The 21,348-nt window shown below is 40.8% G+C and overlaps 1 protein-coding gene across 1 annotated transcript in view; it reads right to left on the reverse strand.

Annotated features, from left to right (window-relative positions):
- Positions 1-1,663: 1,663 nt before the first annotated feature.
- The window catches only part of LOC140476345 (factor associated with metabolism and energy-like), a 52,640-nt gene continuing 32,955 nt past the window's right edge, over positions 1,664-21,348 (reverse strand). The window contains exons 4-6 of the mRNA XM_072568802.1: positions 19,154-19,249; positions 11,251-11,431; positions 1,664-3,113 (exon numbers count right to left, since the gene is read on the reverse strand). Of these exons, the coding sequence (XP_072424903.1) occupies positions 2,866-3,113; positions 11,251-11,431; positions 19,154-19,249 (525 nt within the window). The 3' untranslated portion in view covers positions 1,664-2,865. The remainder of the gene's footprint in view (positions 3,114-11,250; positions 11,432-19,153; positions 19,250-21,348) is intronic.

Raw genomic sequence — 21,348 nt, forward strand, 5'->3', positions numbered from 1 at the left:
CTCTTGGTTTTATAAACCTCTATGAGGTCACCCCCTCAGCCACCGATTCTCCATGGAAAAGTGCTGTAGCCTATGCAGCCTTCCCCATAGCTCAAACCCTTCAGTCCTGGCAACATCCGTATTATTGAAATAAATTAAAACAAAGCAATCTTTAAGAGTTTTTCTTGATTTAAAAAATAAATACCAAGTCCAGATGGTAGTTACCCCAGGGAGATAAAGTGATCGCAGCAGGATGAGCAGTTTGGGAAAGTTTCAAATACTGGAAGGAACATTTAAAACTTCAGGCAGAGCAATGAAAAGCTTAGAAAAATGAAAGCTAGACTTATACTACATGAGAAATCTGGACACATGGAAGGACCAAATCAAATTCAAAACTGGTGGAAACAAACTTTGAGGTACCAGGTTACTTCAGATTCGACAATAATTCTGAAGCTGAACAGGGTAACACAGCACTTTATTCCACTGGAACAGTAGTGATAATGTTATTGCAAGTCAGAGCATTAATGAGACCTCGGATAAACTTGAAAAGGTTTTAAAAGCCTTTGATAACTATTTCAGCCTGACGAACATAAGATTCTGCAAAGGGCCAAAGTCAATGACAGTTTCCAGAGACAAATGGATGCTTTTAATGAATTATGTTTACATACAGATTGAAGCATGCAAGAAGGGAGAACTAACAGTGGAATAAATATAAAACAGCACTGTAGTCAGTGTTGCTGATGAATCTTTATCAGATGTGTCTTTACTAGACAAATGTGTGGTGATGCATTTAGGCAAGTCTAATTCTAGAGCGAATTATACAATGAATGGAAGAGCCTTGGGAAAACTTGATGGGCAGAGAGATCTGAGAGTGCAGGTCCATTGTACCCTGAAGGTTGCTGCACAGGTGGATAGAGTGGTCAAGAAGGCATATAGTATGCTTGCCTTCATTGGATGAGATATTGAGTATAAGAGCTGGCAAATCATGTTAATATTGTACAAGATATTGGTTCGGCCGCATTTAGAATACTGTGTACTGTTCCGGTCACCACATTACCAAAAGGATGGGGACGCTTTGGAGAGGGTGCAGAGAAGGTTTACGAGGATGTTGCCTGGTATGGAAGGTGCTAGCTATGAAGAGAGGTTGAGTAGGTTAGGTTTTTTTACTAGAAAAAAGGAGATTGAGGGGGGACCTGATTGAGGTTTGCAAAATCATGAAGAGTATAGACAGGGTGGATAGAGACAAGCTTTTTCCCAGGGTGAAGCATTCAATAACGAGAGGTGGAAAGTTTAAGGGGGATGCACACGGCAGGTACTTTACACAGAGGGTGGTGGGCGTTTGGAACGTGTTGCCAGCAGAGGTGGTAGAGGCAGGCACGGTAGATTCACTTATGATGCGAGTGGACAGATGCATGAGTAGGTGGGGAGCAGAGGGATACAAATGCTTAGGAATTGACCGACAGGTTTAGACAGTACAGTTGGATCAGCTCAGGCTTGAAGGGCCGAAGGGCCTGTTCCTGGGCTGTAAATTTTCTTTGTTCTTTGTTCTATGTAACCTAAGGAAGACCTCACCTCAAAAGTGCAATACAGCTGATGGAATAAAGAAAGTTTCATAAGCAGAAGTGGGTGTGAGATTGTGTTCAAATAATGACCGAAATCAATGAGTGACCAAAATCGCCTCTTTTATTCAGCAATCATAGCACAATTTCACGGTGGCAATAGAATCCCGAAATACAGTTCGTACAAGAGCCCCTTTACACACAGTTCTTACATATATCAAAATTCCATTACCATGGTGTTACATTTTTCGTCTATAGTACACACAGATTTGAAGGGCGTCTATCCTGGGAGACAGGAGATGAGTTAAAACATATACTAAGTGCTGGATGTTACTTCTGATGGGATTAAGGGTGTCTGTCTGGTTTGCTTGCATAATCAGGAGGTGTTAGTTCTTTTGTCCTTTAAATTAGTAAATGTTAGTAAAAGAAGAAAGGATATTAAATTGATTACTGCAGCTGCATTGTGAGATTTATTTAATATTTGTCGGTATGAGTTTCATTCATTCATGCAATTTCATGCCGCTTAGTGTCTGAAAGAGATAATGGCCCAGTTAAAGAGTATTTAACAGGTACTTAATCTGTTCAGGTCCAGGAGATGGTTAGTAAGGGCTGATTAATATTATAATGTTTCATGGAGACTTGATGGATATGGTATTGTTCTGTATACTACCCTTATCCAGAGGTAAACACTGCTTGTAGCAAGGGCTGATAAGGTGTGAAAATGCAGTAAAATATAGCGAGCTGGTGATTGAGTTAATAAAGATAATCTATAATACAATATCTCATAACACAATATCTCACAAGGGAAATACTGAAAGGTAAGTAAAACCTTGGTGCAGGAAGCTTCCAGTGGCCATAAAGTCCATTAAATGCAGGAATATAAAAGAAACAGAAAACTAAGTACAAAGGAACAGGAAAGCGAAAGGTGCTACAAACCCAACAACTCCATGGAAACAAACCAAACCATAGGCATGAACAGTGTCCAGTAAACATTATAGAAAGCTTTCTGTGCAGTAAAAAATGGTCATTCTGTCAAGGTGTACTGAAGTAAAACCTCTATCGCCTCATGGTCAATATAATGTTGTTCTTGCCCTGCTCTGAGGGTGCAGCTGTCACTGCAAAATGGCAGATTTCAGTGAGGTCAATGTTACTGAAGTGAAGACATCTCAAACATTTTTTTTCATTAGGATTGTCTTCCAGCTACTTGATCTGCCTATGTGATCTCTGTTCGTTCTCCATGCTGTATTCCAAGCAGATTGTCAACTATTTCCACCAATTTATCATGTTTCTGTGAAATGTTTTGGCTTGGTTCAGTTCAACAGAAAAACTATAATTCCTGATCAAAGAAGTCATCAAACACTAAGATTCGTTCGGTCTTAGTTCTCATCAAACTGCGCCGTGACTGTCTGGTATTATCCATCCAATATGCCAAGGAATCATTGCTGGAACTGTTGCTGGAATTGTTCCATGTTGTTGGATTCTTCATAAATTGTTTACTTATCCTGAAGTGGTTATTATTATCCGCATTATCATTTATGAAGAGCATTGGTGAAATAAAGTCATTCCATGGATTATCTAAATTAAAAAAGGAGAATTAAACAAAACATAAATAGTTCATAATTCTATTTAAATGGAACAAGATGTGCTTTTGAACCTTTAAATAATGGGCTGTAGATTTTCTGCTCCATTGTCCATATCTAGTGTTTAATTCCTGGAAAATAAAATTAAAATTGGGGCACAGATACACTAGGCCAGATTTACAGTGCAGGTTTGGGAGACTGACAAATGGCCTATTTGAGCAGGAGGGAAGCTCAGTGTCGCTGGAGACCTGCCTGCCTGGTGCCAACAACAAAGGCAGACAGAAGCCATGTTGGCAGTTGCCTAAACCTTGCCAATTAGTGTGGGCAGTTCCTCAAAGTAGAACATGCTGGAAAGCAGCCATGGACAAGAGGGTAAGAACAGCCCTAATGTTAGCTTCATTGGACGCACAGAATAAATTTAAAAATGAATGTCAAGCAGTCTATGGAAGGGCACAGCTGAGCATATGCAAACCACAGCCAAGTTTGTGTCTTTTTTACCACCATGCTCCCTCTGGAATTACGAGTGAATTATAACTCTGCCAAAAAGGTCAAGCATTTTTGATCCCTTTGTAATCTATGATAAAGGATAGAATTGATGAATGACTCTAAAGGCCTGGATTAGTGGAGAACAAACAGCCCAGATTTGTCAAGAGTATATCATACTTGACTAAGTTCCTTGCACATTTTTGAGGACATTACAGGGGTGTGAAAGGAATATAGTGGATGTGTTGCATGAATTCTCAGAAGGCATTTAATAAGCTGCCTCATAAGAAACTTGATCCAAATAGCATAGGGCAAGCTGTTAAAGAAAGTATTGGCACTTAAATAGAGAAGTAGACATGCAGTGAAAAGCCAAGAGCATAAGGAAATTTTTTTTAATTTTCAAGATGCAAATGCTGGCATGTCCCAAAATCCCTTTCCTGGAATCACCCATTTACTAGTCATATAAATGATCTGGGCACAAGGGAGACATTTGCTGATATCTTGACAACAGGGCACAGATAGACAACAGAATAGTGTGAATAAGTAGTTCAGGAGGAGTAAATTGGGAAAGCAAATCTTCCCTACATGTTAAAATTTTCAACCGGGATTTTGCAAGCAGGACTAACTCCATAAACTTCAAAAATGGCAGAAGTACCCAGGTGTAGAAGCACATTTCTGAGAGCTCCAATTTTTGCCAGGGGGGAAATGGAGGTGGGATATAAACTGTTACATGAAGGATACTCAGCGGAGTCTTTTGAACATAGTGCTGAGTTTAGATAGACCCTATGTTGGCTGTTGCAGGGCCTTAACCAACAGTGTGAGAGTTTCAAATTATAGAGTAATTATAAACATTCTTGAAGGGCAGATAAAATTGATTAATTGTTGAGATCTGAAGTTAATTAAATCCACAGACCTTTGTAAATGAAAGATAAACAGGCTGGAGTGAAAGTGAAAATAAAAGTCTGCTGTATTGCTTTGATTGGCAGCTCAGGTGGTGTACCAGCAGTTTCAGTAGTTGTTAGTTGACATTACCTTAAGGACACTTTATGAATTCTTGGTTGATTTCCAAAAGGGACAACTACCTCAGCAGGGGATTCCAATTTGCTTAAGGCATTAGATCATTTAGGATTAGCAGTCTTTGCAGAGTTATGAACATAAGGTTTTGTTTTGCTTTTATAAAATAACCTTGTTCGGGCAGTAATTTTCTTTCCTTTATTGGTCAGAGTATTGAGTACAGGAGTTGGGAGGTCATGTTGTGGCTGTACAGGAAATTGGTTAGGCCACTGTTGGAATATTGTGTGCAATTTTGGTCTCCTTCCTATCGGAAAGATGTTGTGAAACTTGAAAGGGTTCAGAAAATATCTACAAGTATGTTGCCAGGGTTGGAGGATCTGAGCTACAGGGAGAGGCTGAACAGGCTGGGGCTGTTTTCCCTGAGCATCAGAGGCTGAGGGGTGACCGTATAGAGATTTACAAAATTATGAGGGGCATGGATAGGGTAAATAAGTCTTTTCTTTTCCCTGGGGTCGGGGAGTCCAGAACTAGAGGGCATAGGTTTATGGTGAGATTATAAAAGAAAAAGATAAAAGAGACCGAAGGGGCAACTTTTTCATGCAGAGGGTGGTAAGTGTATGGAATTAGCTGCCAGAGGATGTGGTGGAGGCTGGTACAATTGCAACATTTAAGAGGCATTTGGATGGGTATATGAATAGGAAGGGTTTGGAGGAATATGGGCCGGGTGCTGGCAGGTGGGACTAGATTGGGTTGGGATATCTGGTCGGCGTGGATGGGTTGGACTGAAGGGTCTGTTTCCATGTTGTACATCTCTATGACTCTATTAGTGATTGAGATTTTCTTTTTTTTAAAGATTTGAATTGCATTTCGCAAATGAGATATTTTTGCTATCAAGTCTGTATAATGATAGCTATATTATATTTTTAAAACTGAATTTAATTTCACCTTGGCATAGCTCATGAAGGCTGACCAAGGTGGATACAGGGTGTGTTTGCATGATGGCATAAAGGGCAATGGGGTAGGGAGAGGGTGAATGGCATGAGTTGGCATAAAGAGGAGGGTCCATGCTGGTATATGGGGATTTGAGTTTGAATGAGTTAGCATGGAGGACCATGAGGGGTTGATGAGGATGTAAGTAGTGTGGTCTTCAGGACGTAGAATCTTATAACTTAACAAAGAAATGAGTTTGCACATTCTCCCCGTGTCTGCGTGGGTTTCCTCCAGGTACTCTGGTTTCCTCCCACAGTCCAAAGATGTGCAGGTCAGGTGAATTGGCCATGCTAAATTGCCCATAGCGTTAGGTGCATTAGTCAGAGGGAAGTGGGTCTGGGTGGGTTACTCTTCAGAAGGTTGGTGTGGACTGGTTGGGCCGAAGGGCCTGTTTCCACACTGCAGGGAATCTAATCTAATCTAATCTAATTTCAATGAAACAGGCCTTCTAACCAGATCATCTTGACATTCAACCATTCCTACGCTCTACTTCAGGGCTTGAAGTCTGCTTATATCTTGCACTTGCAACTTTAGAACCGAAGTTGAAAAAAAATGAATAAAGGCAAATGAAATTCCACGTTTTACTTTGAAGCAATGAATATACTTTAAAATCAAATTGATGCCAAATTTAGAAAAGCAAGTGGTTAGGTGGCATTTAGGTGCTGATGTTACTGCTCTAGTGATCCAGATATCCAAACTAAAGCTCTTTTGAGAGGAGTTCAAATCCCACCTTGTCAGGTGACTTTAAATTCAATTCATAATTAATACGTCTGGAATTCAAAAGCATAGTCTTAGTAATGATGACCTTGAACTTACTGGAATATTGTAGAACAAAACATCTAGTTTAATAATGCCTAATTTACCCTGTCTGGTCGACATATGATTCCAGATGCATCGTATTATGGTTCACTGTCAAATGCTAAGCAAGCCATTCAGTTGTATCAAATCACCATAGAAAAATCAAAAAGGAATAAAATGGAACACACCAAGGACGTAGGTGCCAGAAATGACAAAGACATAACAAGTTCAGTCAACCCTTTTAACAAAGAAATATCTGGAGACCTGTGTCAAAATAGGGGCAGATGTCCTACGGGCGAGTCAAGCAACATATTCACACTCACTAGCTCATACCTTAGATTAGATTAGATTAGATTACTTACAGTGTGGAAACAGGCCCTTCGGCCCAACAAGTCCACACCGAAGTGCAACCCACCCATACCCCTACATTTAACCCTTCACCCAACACTACGGGCAATTTAGCATGGCCAATTTGCAAGACCTGCACATCTTTGGACTATGGGAGGAAACCAGAGCACCCAGAGGAAACCCACACAGACACGGGGAGAATGTGCAAACTCCACACAGTTGCCTGAGGTGGGAATTGAACCCAGGTGAGACAGCAGTTGCATCATTCCTGGTTATGTCCTGTCCCACTGGCAAGATGGGCCCACAACAGGTTGGGAGTGAGTAGCACTGCCTGTACTCAAAATTGACTGGATCAGGTTAAATATCAGCAAGTTTACTGCACCCTCTCAGGTAATGAATCATTAGTCCTCCATGTTGAACACCACTTGGAAGAAGCAACTAGAGTAGCAAAGACGTTGAATGTACTTTTGATGAAGATTCACCAGACTTGAAATATTAACTCTGCTTTCTCTCCACAGATGCTATCAGATCTGCTGAGTTTCACCAGCAATTTCTGTTTTAGTTTCAGATCTCCAACATCTGCAGTTCTGTTTTAGTTCAATGAATGTAATTAGTGGGTGATTTTATGTTCAAGAGTGAGTCCATAGCTCCACTGCTGATCAAGCTGTTGATTCCTCTGGTGATGCATCCTCATCCATCTACCTGCTAGATGCATCTGTCCATGCTGATATTGGTAGGAATAACTGTCACACACTCCTTGTTGAGACCAAATCCCATCTTCATACTGAGCATTTTCTCTATCATGTTCGGAGGCATTCTCATAGCTCAAAACTGGGAATTTATGAGGCACTGTGAACTACCATCAGCAAATGAATTGTATTCAGCCACAATCTATAATCTCACAGTCCAGTATATCCCTCACTCTACCACTGTTGTCAAAGCAGATCAACTCTGGATCTGTGAGGATTGTAGGAGAACACATCAGGAGCAGTACTGAAAACCAATAATGGTGGAAATCACAGCAGGTCAGACAGCATCTGGTGAAGAGTCATCTGGACTCGAAACGTCAGCTTGCTCTCTCTCCATGGATGCTGCCTGACCTGTTGTGATCTCCAGCATCTTTTGTTTTCAGTAATGATTCCAGTATCTGCAGTAATTTGTTCTGACATCAGGAGCATTACTGGGCTTAGCTAAAAGTTAAGTGGCAACCTGATGAAGCTACAATTATTACTCTTTTAGCATTATTACTAAAACAACAGGTGTAACATAGAACAGACAGAGCAAGACAACCCACAACCAAAGGATCTGTATATCTATGTATGATAAACTGATTCCATGAATGAGAGGTCATCCTCAAAGGTAGTGGATCTTCTGATTGGAATAGAAAATATTCAGGGGCAAACCAATTAAAAATGTTAAACCCGTTATCATTGTTAATATGTTAAAGAGAAAAATATTATTTTCATGGTTGCAAAAACCATCACAATGAAATACATTCAGGATTATCATTTGTAAAATGTTGAAAGACTATACTCCATGGAGGGGAACATTGAACATGGAATGGTTTATTATTAGTTGTAACTGAGCAGCATTTATAAGTCGATTGGATCAGTATTTGAAAATGGAAAGTATGAAATGATACAAAGAACAGGCCAAACTAGGATTAGAACAGATAATTTAATTGAAGAATTAGCCCACAAACACAAACAATGGGGTTAATGGCTAAGTTCTAGCCAGTAACTTCTATGGGCAGAATCTGAAAGGGGTCTGAGTGCTTGGAATATGAGAAAATTTATGGCAAAATCGAATGAGTAATCAGTGAGGCCAATTTTGAAGTTAGGAGTATTTGGCTTCCATCTGTTATATATTTAGGTTTATTACTACATACCTCTAGACCAGATGGGACTTGATCCCAGACTCCTAATGTAGAGATAGGGACACTACCACTACACCATAAGGGCCCTCACCTCATCTTTTATGCTCTTGGTATTCCAAGTCCCTCACCAGGTAGTGACGAATTGCCAATTAAAGAGGATTATTGTTTGTTAAGCACCTTGTTAGTGGACCAATCTGGGAGTTGTGATGCCTACAGGGTTCACAGGAAAAACAATCAGGAAGGGGATTTAAAGATTTGGGAGATCACCAACACATTGAGATGGAAGCAGAAAGCCATAGGGGCAGTGGAGGTATTCAATGAGGTTAGTGAGGTTAGTTACAGCGAAAAAACTCTCTCGGCCTTACAGCAGGAGGTCCTCCAAAATCCTTGGTGCAACTTGGACTTTGCAAATAAAAATTTAAGGTTCAGCCCTCTCAGTCTAATTCTTCAACACTTGATATGAAGCAAAGAACACTTGTTTGAATGATTTTCATTCTGTGTCAATTCTTTCTCTGTAATACGACCATCTATTTCTACTTTGATCTAATGATCTCAGCCCAGCATTTACCACTGCCATCCTGCATAATACTTAGGTTGATTACCCATCAACTTTCAAAGGAAATAATCCTATTTAAAGAGTTAATCCAGGTAGTTACAGGCCAGTGAGCCTGATGTCTGTAGTGGGGAAGCTATTGGAGGAGATACCGAGAGACAGGATTTATTCACATTTGGAAGTGAATGGACTTGTTCGTGATAGGGGTCATAGTCATGTCTCACCAACTTGATTGAGTTTTTTGAGGAGATGATGAGAATGATTGATGAGGGAAGGCCATGGATGTTGTCTACATGGACTTTAAATAAGGTAATGGATAAGGTACCTCATGGCAGGCTGGTACAAAAGATAGTCTCATGAAATCCAGGATGAGCTGGCTAGATGGATATAAAATATTAATGGCGATAGAAGACAGAGAACAGCAGTGGAAGGGAACTTTCTGGAATGGAGATAAGTAATTAGTGGTATCCGGACGGATCAGTGCTGGGGCCTTTGTTGTTGTAATGTATATAAATGGTCTGGAGGAAAACGTAGGTGGTCTGATTAGTGAGTTTGCCGATGACATCAAAATTGGCAGAGTTGCAGGTAGTGAGGAGGATTGTCAAAGGATACAGTGGGATATAGACAGATTACAGATTTGGGCAGAGAAATGACAGCTGGAGTTTAATCCTGACAAATGCAAGGTGATAAACTTTGGAAAATCAAATTCAGGTATGAATTATACAATAAATGGCAGAACCCTTAGGAGTATTGGGATACAGAGGGATCTGGCGTACAGATCCACAGATCCCTGAAAGTGGCAACGCAAGTAGGTTCGGTGGTCAAGAAGGCATACAGCACACTTACCTTCGTGGGCCAGGACACTGAATGATACAGCTGTATAAAACATTAGTTAGGCCATATTTAGAATATTGCATGCAGTTGTGGTCACCACACTACCAGAAGGTTGTGGATGCTTTGGAGAAGGTGCAGAGAAAGTTTATCAGGATGTTGCCTGCTCTCGAGGGTTTTGGTAATGAGGAAAGTTTGGATAGACTCAGATTGTTTTTAATGGAAAGATGGAGGCTCGGCGGGACCAGATAGACATCCACAAAATTAAGGCACAGATATGGTGGATAGTCTGAGGCTTCTTACCAGGGTGGAAAGGTCAACTTCAAGAGGGCACAGGTTCAAGGTGAAAGGGGAAAGGTTTAGCGGAGAAGTGCAAGGAACATTTTTCACACAGAGGTTCGAGGGTGTCTGGGATGCACTGCAAATGGAGATAGTGGAAGCAATGTTCGCAACTTTTAAGTCATATCTTGATGCACACATGAACAGAAGGTAAACAGAGGAATACAAACTGTGAATGGGCAATAGATAATGGATCTAAATAAGGAGTAGGAATCGGCGCGGCTTAGTGGGCCAATAGGCCTGTTTCTGTTCTGTAGTGCATTGTATTGGTATTAAGACAGGCCACAAAGTAATTTTGAGGAATGAAAAATGAAAACTAAACAATAATGGCCTAATTTCTCACCAATGTGAACCAAAGAACTACAGAAGGACAGCAGGGTTAGAGGCCATGTAGCTACAGATTTTGAAATCTCAGATCCAGGATGATGACCTGCTCACACCAAAGACAACTTATTCCTAGAAGTGAACCTGAACTTGAAAAGTTGTTCAAATTTGATCACATTTCAAATTATGTGGTTTTCAAAAGTCTTGTGCTTCTGTAGGAAGAATTACATTCACCTCAATATTTGTTTTGACTGCTGTATTTGTCAAAAGATTATATATGTGTGAGGAGATGTGCTTTGTATTCATGGACATGCAAACCCTTTTTATGTACAGATAAATAGATAAATTAGCCCCCCAAAATGACCCACAGTTTGGAAGTAGGAAAATGGTCTAATATTAATAGAAAATATTATTCAAAATACATTTCTGTAAACACAAAATATTTTGAATCATGACTTGAAAAATGTCAAGCTCTTCAAAATGGAAAGTTAGGCCTGATGACAGTTAGGCCCAGAATTCTTCTTTTTAATAATTCATCAGCATCTTTACAGTTAATCCAAAGAATAACTTAGTTACCATCATCTTTACTGAATGTTTCATCATGTGCTATTGCAATATAGCATTGATCTTGATGACTGTTATTTTGTGCTGCTTCCCTTGCTTTTTTAGCTCCGACATCCTTTATTTTCTCGTTACTATTGCCAGTCTCTAGGGCAAGATTCCTCTTCAGTTCTGTCTGTTCCTGCAGGTGGATTGCCTGTAAAGAAACAAGTAAAACCATGATCAATAATTTCATTCGATTGTGAAAAAATATTCAATAAAACTTTATGTTGGAAGCTGAATACAAACCTTAGGCAAAAAAATAAGATTACAAAGTGAATCAAAACTTAAAGGTTATGTTACATAGGAATCTCTTCTGGTGTAGAAGTGACCTGTACAAGAAGGATGGATTACACCTGAATTGGAAGGGGTCTAATGTACAGGCAGGGAGATTTGCTAGAGATGCTCGGGAGGATGTAAGCTATTAGGGTGGCCGGTGGGGGGAATTACCCAAGGAGATAGTGAGGATAGAGGTCAATCTGAGACTGGTACATTTGGGAAAAAAAGCAGGTCAAGCAGTCAAGACAGGCAGGAACAAAGCAGAGAACAAGGTCAGACTGATACATTAAACTGCATTTACTTCAATGCAAGAGGCCTGACAGGTAAGGCAGATGAACACAGGGCATGGTTAGGAACATGGACTGGGATATCATAGCAATTATAGAAACATGGCTCAGGGATGGGCAGGACTGGCAGCTTAATGTTCCAGGATACAAAACTATAGGAAGGATTGAAAGCTGGCGGCGGGGGGGGGGGGGGCTGCAGAGAGGAGGGGGAGGGACGTTTTTGATAAGGTTTAGCATTCCTGCTGTACTTAAGAAGGATATTCCTGGGAACACATTCAGGGAAGTTATTTGGGTAGAACTGAGAAATAAGAAAGGGATGATCATCTTATTGGGATTGTATTATAAACCCCCTAACAGTCACGGGGAAATTGAGAAACAAATTTGTAAGGAGATCTCAGTTATCTGTAAGAATAATAGGGTAGTTATTGTAGGGGATTTTAACTTTCTAAACAGACTGGGGCTACCACAGTGTTAAGGGTTTAGATGGAGACGAATTTGTTAAGTGTGTACAAGACAATTTTCTGATTCAATATATGGATGTACGTACTAGAGAAGGTACAAAACTTGACCTACTCTTGGGAAATAAGGCAGGGCAGGTGACTGAGGTGTCGAGGGGAGCATTTTGGGGCCAGCGACCATAATTCTATTAGTTTTAAAATAGTGATGGAAAAGGATAGTCCAGATCTAAAAGTTGAAGTTCTATATTGGAGGAAGACTAACTTTGACGGTATTAGGCAATAACTTTCAAAAGCTGACTGGGGGGCATGGGAAACCTTCAAAAATGAGATAATGTGAGTCCAAACACAGTATATTCCTGTTAGGATGAAAGGAAAGGCTGGTAGGTATAGGGACGCTGGATGACTAAAGAAACTGAGGTTTTGGTGAAGAAAAAGAAGGAAGCATATGCCAAGTATAGACAGGATAGATCGAGTGAATCCTCAGAAGAGTATAAGGGCTGTAGGAGTATATTTAAGAGTGAACACAGGAGGGCAAAAAGGGGACAGGAGATAGCTTTGGCAAATAGGGACTTTATGAAGACATTAAGAACATTAAGGACAAAAGGATAACTAGGGAGAGAATAGGGACCCTTAAAGATCAGCAAGGTAGCCTATGTGTGGAACTGCAGGAGATGGGGGAGATACTAAACAAGTATTTTGCATCAGTGTTTACTGGGGAGAAGGACATGGAAGATGTAGAATGTGGGTAAATAGATGGTAGCATCTTGAAAAATGTTCATATTACAGAATAGGATGTGCTGGATGTCTTGAAACACATAAAAGTGGACAAATCTCCAGGATCTGATCAGGTGTACCCTAGACCTCTGTAAGAAGCTAGGGAAGTGATTACTGGGCTCCTTGCTGAGATATTTGGATCATTGTTAGTCACAGCTGAGGTGCTGGAAGATTGGAGGTTGACTAACGTAGTGCCACTATTTAAGAAAGTTGGTAAGGAAAAGCCAGGAAACTATAGACCAGTAAGCCTGACATCAGTGGTGGGCAAGTTGTTGGAGGCAGTCCTTAGGGACAGGATTTAAATGTATTTGGAAAGGCAAGGACTGATTAGGGATCATCAGCATGGCTTTGTGCATGGGAAATCATGTCTCATGAACTTGATTCCAGAACTAGAGGGCATAGGTTTAGGGTGAGAGGGGAAAGATATAAAAGGGACCTAAGGGGCAACTTTTTCATGTAGAGGGTGGTAAGTGCATGAAATGAGCTGCCAGAGGAAGTGGTGGAGGCTGGTACAATTGCAACATTTAAAAGGCATTTGGACGGGTATATGAATAGGAAGGGTTTAGAGGTATATGGGCCGGGTGCTGGCAGGTGGGACTAGATTTGGTTGGGCTATCTGGTCAGCATGGACGGGTTGGACCGAAAGGTCTGTTTCCATGCTGTACATCTCTATGACTCTAAGTAACAAAGAGGATTAATGAGGGCTGAATGGTAGATGTGATTTATATGGACTTCAGTAAGGCGTTCAACAAGGGTCCCCATGGTAGACTGGTGAGCAAGGTTAGATCTCATGGAATACAGGGAGAACTAGCCATTTGAATACAAAACTGGCTCAAAGGTAGAGGACAGAGGGTGAAGGCCTGTGACCAGTGGTGTGCCACAAGGACCAAGGATCGGTGCTGGGTCCACTACTTTTCATCATTTATATAAATGATTTGGATGTGAACTTGGAGGTATAGTTAGGAAGTTTGTAGATTACACCGGAATTAGAAGTGTAGTGGACAGCGAAGAAGGTTACCTCAGATTACAACAGGACCTTGATCAGATGGACCAATGGGCTGAGAAGTGGCAAATGGAGTTTAACTCAGATAAATGTGGGAGATGCTGCATTTTGGGAAAGCAAATCTTCGTAGGATTTATACACTTAATGGTAAGGTCCTAAGGAGTGTTGCTGAACAAAGAGACCTTGGAGTGCAGGTTCATAGTTCCTTTTCAATGGAGTTTAGATAAATGTGAGCAATGGAAAAGCAAATCTTAGCAGGACTTATACACTTGATGGTAAGGTCCTAGGGAGTGTTGGTGAACAAAGAGACCTTGGAGTGCAGGTTCATAGTTCCCTGAAAGTAGAGTTGCAGGTAGGTGGGATAGTGAAGAAGGCATTTGGTATGCTTTCCTTTATTGGTCACAGCATTAAGTATAGGAGTTGGGAGGTCATGTTGCAGCTGTACAGGACATTGGTTAGGTCACTGTTAGAATATTGCTTGCAATTCTGGTCTCCTTCCTATCAGAAGGATGTTGTGAAACTTGAAAGGGTTCAGAAAAGATTTACAAGGATATCACCAGGGTTGGAGGATTTGAGCTATAGGGAGAGGCTAAACAGGCTGGGGCTGTTTTCCCCAGATCGTTGGAGGTTGAGAGGTGACCTTACAGAGGTTTATAAAATCATGAGGGTAATGGATTGGATAAATAGACAAAGTCTTTTCCCTGAGGTGGTGTAGTCCAGAACTCGAGGGCATGGGTTTAGGCTGAGAGGAAAGATATAAAAGGGACCTAAGGGCCTTTTTCATGCAGAGGGTTGTACATGTATAGAATGAGCTGCCAGAGGAAGTGGTGGAGGCTGATACAATTACAGCATTTCAAAGGCATATGATTGGGAAGTGTTTAGAGGGATATGGGCCTAGTGCTAGCAAATGGGACTAAATTAGGTTAGGACATCTGGTCGGCAGGGACGAGTTGGATTAAACAGGTTCTCTCAGCTTTACTGCAGGGTTATAACATGTTTGCATCTCAGACACTGAGGGTAAAGATAGGAAATTATTGTACTTTTGCCAATGTTATAGATTTGAATTCTGTGTATCCCATGTATCGCTAATAAGTTCTGCATAAAACGTTGTTGAAGAATATGGTTCCAATACTGAAAAAGGACAAGATCCTAGATCTAGATAGTATGCACGCAGGAAAAGTATATAGTTGAGGCACTATTTAAAAATACAAAAAAAATCATAGAACATAATTACAGAGACCAGTGGATAGTTAAATATTGATCCATAAAATAGGAAAAGGAAGAATGAACAAATCCTGGGATCTACAGACCAGACGCATGAAGCACATTAACTCTTTCCAAAAGTAGTGAGAAAACATCATCTAATGGCAGCAAATATAATAAAGTATCAATGTGGATTTCAAAGGCTAACTAGGCGAAAGTGAGGACTGCAGATACTGGAAATCAGTCAAGATTAGAGTAGTGCTGGAAAAGGGCTGCTGCCCGAAACATCGATTTTCCTGCTCCTCGGATGCTACCTGATCTCATGTATATCTGACCTAATTTGTTAAAGAGCTAACTGCATCAAGCATTAAAAGTCATTTATTTGCACTTTTAAAAAGCCTTTGATAGCATCACATATGGTAGCATAGTATGGTTCTGATAAAAAATAGAATATATGGAGCAAGAAGACAAAAAACTGAACAGATAGTAAAACTCTCTTTAAAATAAAGTTAGAAAGCAGTGAGTAGGATTAAAGAGTAATTATTCACAGGGATGTAGAATCCATGAGTTGACTTCCATCCATCTGTGCTGGAATCATGGTCATTCAAGATTTATGTCAATGACATGGGCTTGGGCTTCAGTAACTCAACATGAGCACAGCTAAAATTTGCAAATGACACCAAAACTAGTGAAGAAGGGACATGTACAGAGTAGTGTAACTAATACTGAGGGAGAATACAACAGAGTAAAAGAAGACAGTAGATAAATTGCAGTCTAAAGAGCAAATAAACATGAACATTGATAAAGGTGAGGCAATGAACTTTAGGAGAAAAAAAACAGAAAAAATGGCTACATTTTTAAAGTAAGAGACTGAATGGTGTTCAAGAGCTAAGAGATCTCAGGATGCATGTAAACAATTCATTAAAATAGTGCCATAGACCAGCAAATCGACGAAAACTGTAAACAAAGCACTGGAATTTATTTCTACAGAATTAAAATCGAAAGTCCTCAAGTTATGTTCATGTCAAAACTACTGTGGTCGCACTATTAAAAAGGCCACTGAAGAAAGTGCAAAAGCAATTTACGAAGAAGGTACTCAAGGTGAAAGATTAGTTGTAGGGACCAATTTAAAGAGTTTTTTTTCCCTTTTGAAAAGCTGAGAGAAGACCAAATAAATTATATAAATTATAAATGGGTTGGGCAAATGGATGTGAAGAGAATATTTCCACTTGTGGGAAAATACAAACTGAGGTCATAAATACAAGATGTTTGCTAATAAATCCAGTAGGGAAATAGGAGAAAGTGGAATTTGCTGCTCCAGAAATGGTTGCACCAAATAGCTCAGAGAAAACAGATATGTCAAAGGGATAAAATGAAATAGATGAAATGGGAGAACATTCATGGAAAGCACAAATGCTAGTTTAGACTAGCTGGGCTAATGACCTGCTGCTGAATGGTATATTCTATACAAAGTTTATTTTAGGCTAATTCCTAAATCATAAGAAAATCTGCTTTAGTCTGTTGCTAAGCTGAGGAATGGAACTGTTAATTATTGGCTTCTTTTTATTCCAGAACAGTTTAATGTAGAAACAATTGTGCAATATGTTTCTGATTCAGTAGAATTCACCCGACAGGCAGTCCCTGGATTATGAACAGGTTCCATTCTTGAGATGTTTGCAAGTCAATTTGTACAGAAGTCAAAACACAATTCAAGACAATTTAAAGTAGCCACCTTTAAGGACAGGAAAGCCTTATATATTAGAATTATATCCCTGTCTGGGATCACATTCACATAGAACATAGAACATAGAACAATACAGCACAGAACAGGCCCTTCGGCCCACGATGTTGTGCCAAACATTTGTCCTAGCTTAAGCACCTATCCATGTACCTATCCAATTGCCGCTTAAAGGTCACCAATGATTCTGACTCTGCCAGTCCCACAGGCAGCGCATTCCATGCCCCCACCACTCTCTGGGTAAAGAACCTACCCCTGACATCCCCCCTATACCTTCCACCCTTCACCTTAAATTTATGTCCCTTTGTAACACTCTGTTGTACCCGGGGAAAAAGTCTCTGAATGTCTACTCTATCTATTCCCCTGATCATCTTATAAACAAACCTCTATCAAGTCACCCCTCATCCTTCACTGTTCCAATGAGAAAAGGCCTAGCACTCTCAACTTATCCTCGTACAACCTATTCTCCATTCCAGGCAACATCCTGGTAAATCTCCTCTGCACCCTCTCCAAAGCTTCCATATCTTTCCTAAAATGAGGCGACCAGAATTGCACACAGTACTCCAAATGTGGCCTTACCAAGGTCCTATACAACTGCAACTTCACCTCACAACTCTTGAATTCAATCCCTCTGCTAATGAACGCTAGTACACCATAGGCCTTCTTACAAGCTCTATCCACCTGAGTGGCAACTTTCAAAGATCTATGAACATAGACCCCAAGATCCCTCTGCTCCTCCACCTTACTAAGAACCCTACCGTTAACCCTGTATTCCGCATTCTTATTTGTCCTTCCAAAATGGACAACCTCACACTTGACAGGGTTGAACTCCATCTGCCACTCCTCAGCCCAGCTCTGCATCATATCTAAGTCCCTTTGCAGCCGACAACAGCCCTCCTCACTATCCACAACTCCACTAATCTTCGTATTGTCTGCAAATTTACTGACCCACCCTTCGACTCCCTCTTCCAAGTCATTAATAAAAATTACAAACAGCAGAGGACCCAGAACTGATCCCTGCGGAACTCCACTTGTAACTGGGCTCCAGGCTGAATATTTACCATCTACTACCACTCTCTGACTTCAACCGGTTAGCCAGTTCTCTATCCAACTGGCCAAACTTCCCACTATCTCATGCCTCCTGACTTTCCGCATAAGCCTACCATGGGGAACCTTATCAAATGCCTTACTAAAATCCATGTACACTACATCCACTGCTCTATCCTTATCCGCATGCTTGGTCACCTCCTCAAAGTATTCAATAAGACTCGTAAGGCAAGACCTACCCCTCACAAATCCGTGCTGGCTGTCCCTAATCAAGCAGTGTCTTACTCATAAATTCTATATGTACAAGCATTCAATAATCTGACAATTTTTAAACTAGGGACTGCCTATATTTACCTTTCTGAATTTTAGCATCAATTCTGGATAACTAGTGTAAAAGTAGCTTATTTCCTGGTCATCCAGTTTTTACAGCACAGAAAGAGGGCCCTCTGCCCTTCCACCCATTTGGCAGTTATATGGCTCAATTGCACCAGATTTTTATTGCAGTTTTTTTTAACTACTGAATTCACATTAGGATTGGAATATGACCCCAGGGCATTAGCCTGGTCTCTACATTACTACTGTTTTCTCAATATGGTCCATGGTCAATTTTCAATAATTCAGCTTTGACTTGAACTTGTTCCAGATAGGTCTGCCCACCACCTGCTTTCAGCTGCTCAGACCTTTTGCTCCACCTGAAATCCTTCTGCCATTATCATCAGACCTACTACCAAATCTGGTCTACCTCCTTCATACCAGTGCTCAACACTGCAGCTTATCCACCTCCAGTCTCATAGATATTCCTGTCCATCCTTCTTCTGTTTCCTAAAATCCATTACATATCTTTATATAGTCAAAAACATTACTCTTTAACTTGCTACTGTGACTAGCATTATTGTGTATAGACTTTCTATCACTTAAATTGGGGCTAGCTGACAAGGAAGATTAATCTTGTACTTGTATGCTATTCCTAAAATGATGACAATGCATCTGAGAGAACTGAGCAACCACCCTGATTTCTATCTACTGCATTGCAGACATTTAGCTGTAAAACCAGACACACAGACACTTGATAGTTAAAACAATAACTGACCTCTTGCTGCCTTCTTTGCTTTTCATATTGTATTTTTTGGATTTGTTGTCGTCTCCTGGAAAATTGATTTGCAATTTCTGCTTGTACTTCTTGTGCCTTTGAGAAGAAATACAGGTTATGAAAATGTTATCAAAATATATTCTAGAGAACATTATTAAGAAAAATATTCCTCTGTTTCAATTTGTGAAGGTAGTGTTAATCTCAGTATGTAATATTATAAAACATAGTAGAGTCAGAGGCATAAAGCTGGACAGCATAGAAACAGACCCTTCAGTCCAACTTGTCCATGCCAATCAGAGATGCCAAAGTAACCTAGTCCCATTTGTCAGCATTTGGCCCACATCCCTCGAAACTTTTCCAATTCATGTACCCATCCAGATGACTTTTAAATGTTGTAATTGTATCAATCTTCACCACTTCCTCTGACAGCTCATTCTATACACGCACCACACTCTGTGTGAAAAAGTTGTCCCTTAAGTCCCTTTTAAGTCTTTCCCCTCTCCCTCTAAACCTACGGTCTCTAGTTTTGGACACCCCGACACTGGAGAAAAGAGCTTGGCTATTCATCGTACCCTTGCCCTCATGATTTTATAAACTTCTGTAATGTCACCGCTCAGCCTCCGATGCTCCAGGGAAAATAACCCCAGCCTATTCAGCCTCTCCCTATAGCGCAAGCCCTCCAATCCTGGCAACATCCTTGTAAACCTTTTCTGAACTCTTTCAAGTTTCACAGCATCCTTCATATAGCAGGGAGGCGAAAAGTGGCCTAACCAACGTCCTGTATAGCTGCAACATGACCTTCCAACTCTTATGCACTGACCAGTAAAGGCAAGCATACCAAACTCCTTCTTCACTATCCTGTTTACCTGCAACTCCACTTTCAAGGAACTATGAACCTGCACTCCAAGGTCTCTTTGTTCAGCAACACTCTACAAGACATTACCATTAAGTGTATAAGTGCTGCCCTGATTTGCATTTCCAAAATGCAGCACCTCCCATTTAGCTAAATTAAACTCTATCTGTCACTTCTCAGCCTGTCAGCCCATCTGATCCAGAACCCATTGTACTCTAAGTAACCATTTTCGCTGTCCACTACACCTCCAATTTTGGTGTCATCTGCAAACTTACTAATCATATCTCCTATGTGCACATCCAAATCGTTTATATGAATGACGAAAAGTAGTGGACCCAGCACTAATCCTTGTGACACTCCACTGGTCACAGGCCTCCAGCCTGAAAGACAACCCTCTACCATCGTCTGTCTTCTACCTTCAATCCAGTTCTGTATCCAAATGGCTAGTTCATAGAGTCATAGAAATGTACAGCATAGAAACAGACCTTTCGGTCCAACCAGTCCACGCCAACCAGACATCCCAACCCAATCTAGCTCACATCCCAACCCAATCTAGTCCCACCTGCCAGCACCCGGCCCATATCCCTCCAAACCCTTCCTATTCATATACCCATCCAAATGCCTCTTAAACTTTGCAATTGTACCAGCCTCCACCACATCCTCTGGCAGCTCATTCCATACACATACCACCCTCTGCGTGAAGAAGTTGCCACTTAGGTCTCTTTTATATCTTTCCCCTCTCACCCTAAACCTATGCCCTCTAGTTCTGGACTCCCCGACCCCAGGGAAAAGACTTTGTCTATTTATCCTATCCATGCCCCTCATAATTTTGTAAACCTCTATAAGGTCACCCCTCAGCCTCCAATGCTCCAGCGAAAACAGCCCCAGCCCGTTCAGCCTCTCCCTGTAGCTCAGATCCTCCAACCCTGGCAACATCCTTGTAAATCTTTTCTGAACCTTTCCCTATGTTCCATGAGATCTAACATTGTTAACCAGTTTACCATGTGGAACCTTGTCAAACGCCTTACTGAAGTCCATCTAGATCACGTCCACTGCTCTGCTTTCATCAATCTACTTCATTATGTCTTCAAAATACTTAATCAAGTTAGTGAGACACAGTTTCCCATGCACAAAGCCATGTTGACAATCCCCAATCAGTCCTTGTCTTTCCCAAATATATGTAAATCCTGTCTCAGGATCCTCTCGAACAACTTGCCCACCACCGATGTCAGGTTCACTAGTCTATAGTTCCTCATTGTTTCCTTATCAACTTTTAAAAATAGTGGCACCATGTTAGACAACCTCCAGTCTTTCAGCACTTCACCTGTAGCAATTTATGATA

Source organism: Chiloscyllium punctatum, chromosome 4 (genome assembly GCF_047496795.1).
Source record: "Chiloscyllium punctatum isolate Juve2018m chromosome 4, sChiPun1.3, whole genome shotgun sequence".
Taxonomy (NCBI): domain Eukaryota; kingdom Metazoa; phylum Chordata; class Chondrichthyes; order Orectolobiformes; family Hemiscylliidae; genus Chiloscyllium; species Chiloscyllium punctatum.